Genomic DNA, 10,051 nt, shown 5'->3' on the forward strand with positions numbered 1-10,051 from the left:
CTGTTTGGAAAAGTTTAAAGAAATCTTCAAAGCTCAATGAGACAATTTGTAGATCACCCTCTTTAAACCCTATAGCAAGGCTTAATATACCATATGGCATTCGGGCAATTTACATAGAAAGCGGTGTGAGGGTGCGCATATTCAGGACTCGAACATCTAGACCAATTACCGGACCCGGCTTCATTTGACTTCCGAGCCTGCCTAGGATTGTGTAATTGGTGATTTTAATTTGAAGATCAATGTATGTATCACATGACCTAGCTACGTAACATACATACACAGGAGTATATTTCCCCAATTCCGACCTGGAGCGATCTTTATTTAGAGGAAATCTCGGCTTTAAGTCTTCATCTGATTCTTCCTTTAACTTGACTTTGAAAGAGCTTGGTTGGTTTATCAAGTGTAGTCGTCATCCATCCATTTCTTTGTGGTTAAACTTGAGTCTCCTTGTCAGTCTCTTCTACTTACTTTTCCTATCAACTTTCTTAGTTTCTACCTTTCATCTCCGACTTCCACTTTCATCTCCGCTTTCACTTTCATCCAACTCGATCTCGATCTCGATCCTGACACTCCATCGACTTTCCAACCCAAGTGACTCTTTAAAACGGTAAGTCTCATTGAACGGCCGAGCTGTAGAATTCTCTTTATGCCCCCTTTCCGCTGATCGATCAAACCACCTGTACCCACACTTGAACAAATGATGACTATGATGTCAAGGTCGAGGTTGGGTTTAGTCAATCTTCTACATATTTAATTATCCTTAGCATCTTGTATAAGTCATTGCACTGCTTTAAACCCCCTCTTCCAGGACCCTGGAAAGCGCCTGCTGAGGCGTCTGATGAAAAACCCGACATTACCGTGGTCACAAATATTTTTTTTGTCAAAACCCGACATGTTTCATCAGAAGCCTAATTTTTTATCTATGCTTAAGGGTAAAACCTGACATGTTTCATCAGAAGCCTCCCGGCCTCGAATCCGAAGAAAAAGCCCCGAGGCCCGGCAAAAAAGCCCCGGAAGCTGGGTCAGCCGTGCTCAGCTCAGCCAAACTGATGATGAGTCGAGGTAAGGAAGTCTAGGGCATGGATTTGAGGTGAATCACATGGAATATACGTTTGTATCCAATTTCAAAAGCATAGTAGAATATAAGAACAAGATTTAGTGTAACTGAAACGAAGAAAAAACAATCAAGCTTGATCATGTTCGTCAGCATTGGCCAATTGAAGTTGCCTTTCCTCAGAGAATCGATTGATCAATTCATCCATTTTGATTGATTGAAACATATCTCGAATGACTGATGGAACTGAATAGCATCCATCAGCCACGAGTGCAAAGTTTGAACCGTCTGATGGCTTAAACACGTAGATGATATCACTTGCGTCAAGGAGACTGAAAGTCCAGGATGAAGACGATTCGCAGCAGGCCATAGCCACAGGCAGATTTGGCCTATAAGTCAAAACCTGCACACCCACATGTGAAAGCTTTTTCCTTGAAGTGGAACTAGTCACAAAAGCGTGCTTCTTTGAAATGTATTCATACACGATCACAGTCCGACAGAGAAGCATTGTCTTAACAAGAAAATTGATTAGCTTCTTAATCAATACATAGCGAAGCCGCATGAAAAATTGACTTACTTGATTTTTGATGGCTAAGACAAATTTTCCAGGCTCGATGGGGTTTTCAGCTGTGATGAAACCTCCATCAAAGAGCTGTTGCAGGTTGATTTCTCGGTGGTGTGAAGCGTTTGTTATGGCACCAGCCAAATTGATCTTGATTTGTATATTCCAGCGATGTCTGCGAGCAGCACCAGTTGGTGTACTGACAAGACTCTTCATATACACCGCAATTGCCTTTGAACACATACTCGGATTCAAATCACCTTTTTTAGTTTTTTCGATGCTTTCACCCGAGTCATCTGGTCTGATGACCAGTCGCTCATTTCCCTTATGCCGAGCAACCTGACTGTCATGCATAGTTCTAATGTGAACTAGATTGGGGCCACAGAGTTCGCCTTCTTCAATCAACAGCCAGCGGTCGTCGTTGACCTTATATTTAGTTGAATCAGGACGGAGCGGTGGATCTGGCCAAGATGAGATTGACTGTAAGTTTGGTATGATCGCAGCATCATAATGTAATGAAGACTTTACTTACCAGTTGGATTTAGTAAGCTATCAATTGAAATCGCCACATTTGCAATCACATCCGGGTCAAGCTCATCAGGAACTTGGTTCAGTAAAAGGTCAAGATCATTTTGCTCCTTCGCTAACATAGCCGCTTCCGAAAAGGCAACATCTTCGGGCCAGTCTCCAGACTTCGCACTATATTTGACCCGATAGTCCTTGGTTGCACATACTGATACATCTGAATGTTGTTCTTGATTAGCAATGACTAAGCCATTCAGATGGTTAGTTTCAAAATTACAAACCTGGAGTATCATCCTCGATAGGGGATTGGATCCCCTCAAACACACTATCAATGTCCACCACTTCGTCTTCTAATTCAGGAGGACCCATTCCAGCAAATTCTGCCAAGCTATTAGCGATTTTGTTGGCAATAGTGAGTTCCTTTGAAATTTCAGCATTTGTCGGCCATGTTCGGAGGAGTTGAAAGTTTTGGACTTCTTCTTCGTCGTCAAATGCGTATTGGTAACCAGAATGCAAGTGCTCGGATGGTGGTATCTTTATTCGGCCACTCATGGCACTTTTAACTACAGCATGGATTTTTGGCATCATGAATCGAGCATCGAGGACTGAGAAACGAGGTGAGATTATTCGCATCCAACCGAAAATATGTTCGCAAGCTTCTGTACCATGCTTCCAAGGGAACAGAGGATATTCGGGATAGTATTCACGATGAGCTATTATCAAAGCCAGAAGGGAGCTAGGAAGAGTCGAAAAAATCTTGAAGCTCGGGTGTGAGATGCAATTCTGATGAAAACTCATTACACCATTTGTTTCTTTCTCGCGTTTTTGAAGGTAAGCTTTCCAACGTCGCAGGAAAAAGCCTGCAGTCCAAGCAGATCTGATACGTTCATGATGACCTATTTTCTTGTTCAACCATGAATCAATCAATTCGCCAACCACATATAGGTATATGGTTAACCCAGTATTGGTTTCGAGACGAAGTGATGCGGCTAGAGTTGGAGCACAGAAAGTTCGGAGAGCACGGCCGTCATCTTGTTTGTCTGAATCGAAGACATCCTTGGCGTGAAGTGGAGAATCGGGCATTTTAAGTATTTCAGCAAGTTGTTGAATAGTCACAGTGTAATTTCCAATAACCATCAACCGAGCACCTGAGAGTAATTGGTTCGCTCCAGTTTTTCGTGCGTGCTTGGGGTCCTGAATTGTTATAATCGGTCGTAGTGTAGTTCCAAAAAGTGGTATCTTGATGTAAACATTGAGACTTGCTTTCGAATATGTAAAATATTCAGTTGCCTTTTGAACAAGCTTCTCTTGAGCTGAGATTTCAGTTGCAGCGCCATCCGCTCCGACGGAAAGTATGTTGATTCCAGCCTGATGAGCCAGAGCGATGACCTCTTCGTGCTGTGATGCAATTTCGTCGGCTCCTTCGTTTGTTGGACTGGCTAACAGGGCTACTACATAAGTTGGGACATTTGGCAGAGGTACCTGGATGGTATATGCCCGTATCTAAATAAAAAAAGTCAGCATATGATTAGTGAAAGTGGTTTCAATACCCATAAATCTCACCTGTGAGCACATTCGATCTTCTTTAACTACCTCCTCCACTACACGTCGCAGCTCCTCAGAATCGTTGAAAGGAATATCTGGACCTTGTGCTCCAACTAAAAACCCGTTGTGGTGTCTAAGAGTTTTCACACACACGGTCTGATCAGATGCAAGAGCTATGGGTCCCGAGTAACCAAGGGCTGCTAGATTTTTCACAATTCGATTGAAGTTGTTTAAATTGATTCCAGGCTCCATCTTGCCATCACGAGCTTGAATTTGTCGTTGACTTCGTGCGGTTCGACCAGCAAAGGTTTTGGTGAAAAGGTTGAGGGCGCTACGACTCATTGCTCCAAGTGTGGTGAGACAATCATCAAGATATGGGTCCACTCGCAATCCTCGTAAAGACTTTCCTGCATCTTCACGCTCTGCACGCACTGAAACCCCCATGATTAGACCTTGAACAGCTTCGCGGTTTTTGAAAAGGCCTTTTTTGGCTAAGATAGCAACATGAGTTAAGTAATCTCCAAAGTCCCCACCGCGCGATGATTCGAGGGATGCTTGACAAATGCGAAGTTCTTTGTGAGCGATGAGTTTTTCGTGATACGGATCAGTCGCCATAAGTGTGTCGTTGGTGTATTTGAGGGTATCAGCTCCAGCGAAATCGTGATTGATAGCACTAACTAAGCTTTGTACTTCTTTCAGAGTGCAGCACTTTGAGCAGGCTGTGCTGGGATCGGATCTTCTACATATGATTGTCTTGAGGCACATCGGAGAATATATGGCATTTCGAGAACCGTGTCGTTTTACTAGCCAGACTGCTCGAGAATCCAAAGTTTCTAGAAGTGTAGACTTTTCAGCCTCCGATAATGAGCTTTCGGTGGCATCCAAGCCAAAGAGTTCCTGGCAGACCTTGTAACGAACATTGCCACGGTAGATTGAGCAAGTATTTTCCAAAAAATACTTAATGGTTTTTGTGGCTCGTGGACGATCCCACGTGATATCGTTTAAACCGGGACATGAAACTTCGACATAGCCTTTTTTCAAACGAGGAACAGTCGCAGGGTCCGCAGGTACAGCCGTAAAAAAACTAGTCAGGACTTTAGTTGAACGAAGTTCGGCGGTCTTTTTGATGCAAGTAGCTGTTGATTGATTTGGCACCACGTTCAGATCAGTTTTTGGATCAAAGAGAAGAACACGAAAAACACTCACCAGTTTTCCAGTGCTCCTGCGCAGCCTCAGTGCGTCCACCGTGTAAAGTCTTCTTTGATGCTCCACAATGGCACCAAAAATCTTTCCTTCTGATCAATTCTTCAATCTTACATCGGTCGCAAGGCTTGCTGGGTGTTGACATCGGACACATCTTAAGCAACTCGGACACGCTCGAGATGTATCCTCGTTTGCTGTCCGATTCGACTTGGGTTGGTTTGTTTTTCTTGGATTTCAATGTAGATGAGCCTTTGGGTTCTTTAGCAGGTTCCTCGTCATCTGAAGAGATCACATGGATCTCCAGTGGTTGACTTCGTTTGGCTGGAGGTTGTACAAGCTGGCTAATTGATACATCTTGATCCACATCGGGTGTAGAAACAACTCGTCGTTTGACTCCTTTGGATTCAGAAGCCGGAGGTTCTCCAGACAACTCTGAGGATCAAATGATAGAAATGATAGAGATAGAGATGGAAATTTATGATTTAAAAGAAGTTGACAAAACAAGAGAAAGCGAAAACAGAACTACAGAAACATACCTTTCAGATGCGAGAGGATCCGCTCCATCTTGATCTTGACAATTTGATCAGAGGCTGAATCCCATCCAGGGGGCTTGATTAGTTTCTTCGCCTTGTCGGCTTCTGAGTCCCACATCTCGTGCTTGCGAGCTTTGTTGAGCCACTTCACAACTAGGTCAAGTCCATACGGACCTTTTCGAAAATTGAGTGATCCTTCGCGCACACCAAACAACGCATCCAACTTACAGTTAGCTGCGTACCACATACCTTCTTCTTGATATTCAGGAGGTAAATAAGGTGCCTCCGCGAATTTCTTGTAGATTTCGTCGGAGGTAGTTCCAAGAGGGATGGCAGCCGAGTTTTCGGTGAACCGGATTATCTCTTCATTGATTTGATCAAGCGAGGGCATGGTTGTAAAGCGGCTGAATATTCGGAATATTCAAAGTATTGCGGTAATTCTGTGTAAATCCTTGTAAATCCTTGTAAATCTTGCAGATCTTGGATGATTAAACTTTTGCAACAGTTGCAGAAAAGTCTGGAAAAGTGCGTGTGAATTGCATATGTTGGTGGTACACCGGAATACATCGGAATGTCCTGGTATACAGGTCTATACAGGTACTTTCATGACTCGGCCCGGCCACCCCAAACCCGACTTCTCTCATTAGAAGCATATCTTGGACCCATCCGATTCCCGACATCTTTCATCAGAAGGATTTTTGGCAAAAACCTCCAAAAACCCCAAACCCGACATTTTTCATCAGAAACATCCAAAATTTGGAGGTCCAAAACCCGACTTTTTTCATCAGACGGGCTAGCAGGAGCTTTCCAGGGTCCTCCTTGAAGATGAAGATGACTGTGTGAATGGTGAGAATTGAGTGAAGTTCTTCAGTGAAACTTGTATGTAGATCACGACTCACTCTCCTCCTGTCTGTCTTTCGCAAACCTAACCCGAGATTGCCCTTTGTTCCGAAAACCTGCGCGATCGCTATATAATCTCATTTCTTCACCTCTTGCTTGACTGCTTTCTTCACTTTTCATCATTCTCATCCAAATCGATCTATCTCACCTAATCAGTCATCTCTTTTCCTGCTCCAATCAAGGTCAAAAAACAATCAAGCCGATTTGTTTCACTGCCCACGAATTCGTCGTACCCAGTTTACTCGATAAATCGTAAGCCCCCTTACTCATCTCTCTTCTTTTTCTTATGGATCACTCGAACACCCTGCCGGCGATTCCCGATCGATCATTGAGTGTGACATTAAGCGTCAACTCGTATGGACGCCTCTTGGAACCTACAAGCATCGTTTCAAGCAGCTTTGCTGCGCTTCTCGTCAATGCAATCAGGTGTTACTCACATCCAACCGGGTTGACCCAACTGGTCAACTCAGTTTGAGAATTGACTTACGCCGACACCCTACCCACATCGTCAGGGTCCCCCATTTTTGCTCTTTCACATGGTCGTGGAAGAGCCTCGAGATATGGCTCATTGAGCTCACCCAAATCAGAACTCAACTTTTGGTTTTCGTCTACAACTACTGCGGTGGTTGCACTTTCTCAACAATGTTCTTAATCAGACTCGTGGCCCGTATTGCGTATTGGGATTCCCTCAACGACCCGATGCTTGGGCTTCGGTTCGACAGTCAACTCCTTGCTATGACGACAGCATCTACTATGCGTCTTGCGACCTCACTTGTCTCGCATTGCTTATTGGTTTTGACTCCTCAGCAGTTTCCAGGGCATTGCGCAGACGATATGCTCAATATGACTTCTTACTCATCTCGGTTGCCATGTCTCGCTGTGATCTTCAATCTCTCATCCCTTCAAAATTTCCAATCGGCGCTTAATTATGCTGCGCAATGGGATCATTTCATCACTCAGACCCTGCTTCTCCCAGGTCTCCCAATGTTTCAGACGCGTTTCTAGTTCAACTGATCACCGACCACTCTCAACTGAGACTATTAAAGTCCAGTTCATTTCCCCCCTGGGGCCTGCCTTTCCACATATCTGCCTGATTTCTTTCTTTCTCCTATCGATCCTTCCTGTATCACATCTTCAGTCTTGAAATATCTTTCACTTGCAGACTTGACCTTTGTTCATCTACCGAACTAAGTACTAACCAGACTTGGACCTTTACTTGACTTCGTATCTCTCAGGATCCCTCATCGATCGTTCCTCACACTTCAATAGCTGCTTATATGAATTTACATCGTGAACAAACCTCGGACAGTCAGGGCTCCGCAATGGACTTACGAGTAGGCGGCAAGTACCGCATTGGCAAGAAGATTGGTAGTGGTTCTTTTGGTGTGTCTCTGACTTGGCTCTGACTACTATAGCCCGTGGATCTTTACTCACCGCCGTTGGAATTCCGCAGGTGATATATATCTCGGTATCAACATCATTTCGGGAGAAGAAGTGGCTATCAAGTTGGAAAGCGTCAAGGCGAAGCATCCTCAGCTCGAGTACGAGGCCAAAGTCTACAAAACGCTTGCTGGTGGCGTCGGTGTACCGTTCGTGCTCTTTCTCTGTCGTCCTCGGTGATCTCTTAGCTCATCCTTGTCATCCTGGACAGTTTCGTGAGATGGTATGGCATTGAGTGCGACTACAATGCTATGGTTATCGACTTGCTCGGCCCCAGTCTTGAGGACCTCTTCAACTTCTGCACCCGCAAATTCACCTTGAAAACGGCTCTCTTATTGGCTGATCAATTGGTGCGGATCAATCCTTGCTTCATTTGTCGCGACATCCCTAACGTTTCTTTCGTCCCTACCAGATCTCTCGAATTGAATATGTTCATTCTCGTAACTTTATCCATCGGGACATCAAACCTGACAACTTCTTGATGGGCATCGGCAAACGGGGCAACCAAGTCAACATCATCGATTTTGGTCTGGCCAAGAAGTACCGTGACCCTAAGACCCACCTACATATCCCTTACAGAGAGAACAAAAACTTGACCGGTACCGCTCGCTACACTTCCATCAACACCCATCTTGGGGTTGAACAATCTCGCCGAGATGATATGGAATCACTCGGATACGTTTTGATGTACTTCCTCCGTGGAAGTCTCCCCTGGCAAGGTTTGAAGGCTGCGACCAAGAAACAAAAGTATGATCGTATCATGGAGAAGAAGATGACAACCCCGACTGAATTCTTATGCCGAGGCTTTCCCAATGAATTTGCCATCTATCTCAACTACACACGCTCCCTCCGATTTGATGACAAGCCCGACTACAGCTACCTTCGTAAATTATTCAGAGACCTCTTCCTTCGTGAAGGTTTTGCATATGACTACGTTTTTGATTGGTCAATCGCTAGCCGCCTGTCTGACGATACCAAAGATCCGAGAGAAGGTCGACCACCAGCGAGTGCCCCACAAGGCCCCCTTCGACGCAAAGTCCAGCTCCATCAAGAAGATTTGGGACAAAACAATGAACGGATGTAAGTGTCGCATGCCGTTATCTGTTGATGGAGCCAACCAATGTACATACCTTCTTCGCTTCTCAAATAATTCTCCGTATACATCCTCATCATTTGTACTGTGTTGCATCACCTGCGACTGCTTTCGGCCTTTCTCAATTCCCAATCTAGTCATGATGAACTATTCTGAGCAAACTCGAACCTCTTTTGTTTTATTTATCTTACAGAAACTGACTTTAACCGGTGCTCTTGCCCAACACGTTTTTGCGACTCTCGATCGTCATGGTGTCATGTCTCGGATTTTCAGGCTTCTCCGCAGTGCTACCAAGGCTCGGGAACAGACGGATGCAAATGCTCGCACGAAGTCCCCCACGTGGCGTCCATCCTAGAATTCGGTCCCGTTTTTTGTTATTTTTCTTTGTTTCTTTCTTTCTATATGTATCGATGGTGTCTCAGACCATGTCCGCGAGTTCACAACAAAACAGTCAACGTCGGGCACAACAACTCGTTGGATAATGATATGAGACGGAAGGAGTTTGGTGGTCATTCAATTGAAGTGTTGGACTAGGTTGGTGAGGGAAGCTGAAGGCAGTCAACAATCAGAAGATGAGATAGTGGAGGGAGGAAAGAAGACAGATCAACACAACCCCGGATCCGATCAGGCCGGGTTTTAGACCTGTTACACTTTCATCATTAGCTATTGTTTTCTTATTACCTCAAGGATCATTTACTCACCCGTCCGAATCTTCCAGCACGCTAGCGGCGCACTCCTGTTCCACGCGGCTCTTAGTACGGCATCTTCCCCCCATTTGCACCCATCGGCACTCGGAGAAGCTGCGGACTGATCCATCAGCATCCAGTATCGTCCGCCTTGCCCGAAAAATCTTAATTTACACAATCACTTCCCCCTTCTTGTGGTTCGCCCGCTTCGACATCAGTCGCATCCCCTTTCCATTTACTGTTTGATGACCAGACTCTGTTCATCCTTTGTGAATAGTTCTTTCAGGCCAGATACATTCTTCATCACAACTACTGCGGGAGCCATTTTGTAGGCAAGGGTTTTCTGATTTCCTTTGAACTGTCTCTTGTCTTGACCTGTGTGATCTTTACAAAAACTATGATAACAGTCTGCGAACAAATATGTAACACTGTTACTTTACAATGCTCCCAATGGGATTTCTTTATCTCCAAACCTTGTTATCATCTCCTGTTCCTTATATGAATGCCTAT

At 44.7% G+C, this 10,051-nt stretch overlaps 2 protein-coding genes across 2 annotated transcripts; one reads left to right on the forward strand and one right to left on the reverse strand.

The window, feature by feature from the left end:
- Positions 1-4,381: 4,381 nt before the first annotated feature.
- MELLADRAFT_109324 (uncharacterized protein) lies at positions 4,382-5,813 on the reverse strand (the record flags this gene model as incomplete). The annotated part of the gene is made up of 4 exons (XM_007413209.1): positions 4,382-4,425; positions 4,730-4,822; positions 4,893-5,321; positions 5,426-5,813. 4 exons carry the CDS (start codon positions 5,811-5,813, stop codon positions 4,382-4,384), a joined length of 954 nt encoding a protein of 317 aa, XP_007413271.1.
- Positions 5,814-7,644: 1,831 nt separating this feature from the next.
- MELLADRAFT_37995 (uncharacterized protein) lies at positions 7,645-8,846 on the forward strand (the record flags this gene model as incomplete). The annotated part of the gene is made up of 4 exons (XM_007413197.1): positions 7,645-7,705; positions 7,776-7,911; positions 7,974-8,112; positions 8,175-8,846. The coding sequence occupies 4 exons, from the start codon at positions 7,645-7,647 to the stop codon at positions 8,844-8,846; spliced, it is 1,008 nt and encodes a 335-aa protein (XP_007413259.1).
- Between the last annotated feature and the right edge of the window lie 1,205 nt (positions 8,847-10,051).

This window comes from Melampsora larici-populina, assembly GCF_000204055.1.
Source record: "Melampsora larici-populina 98AG31 unplaced genomic scaffold MELLAscaffold_35, whole genome shotgun sequence".
Classification (NCBI taxonomy): Eukaryota; Fungi; Basidiomycota; class Pucciniomycetes; order Pucciniales; family Melampsoraceae; genus Melampsora; species Melampsora laricis-populina.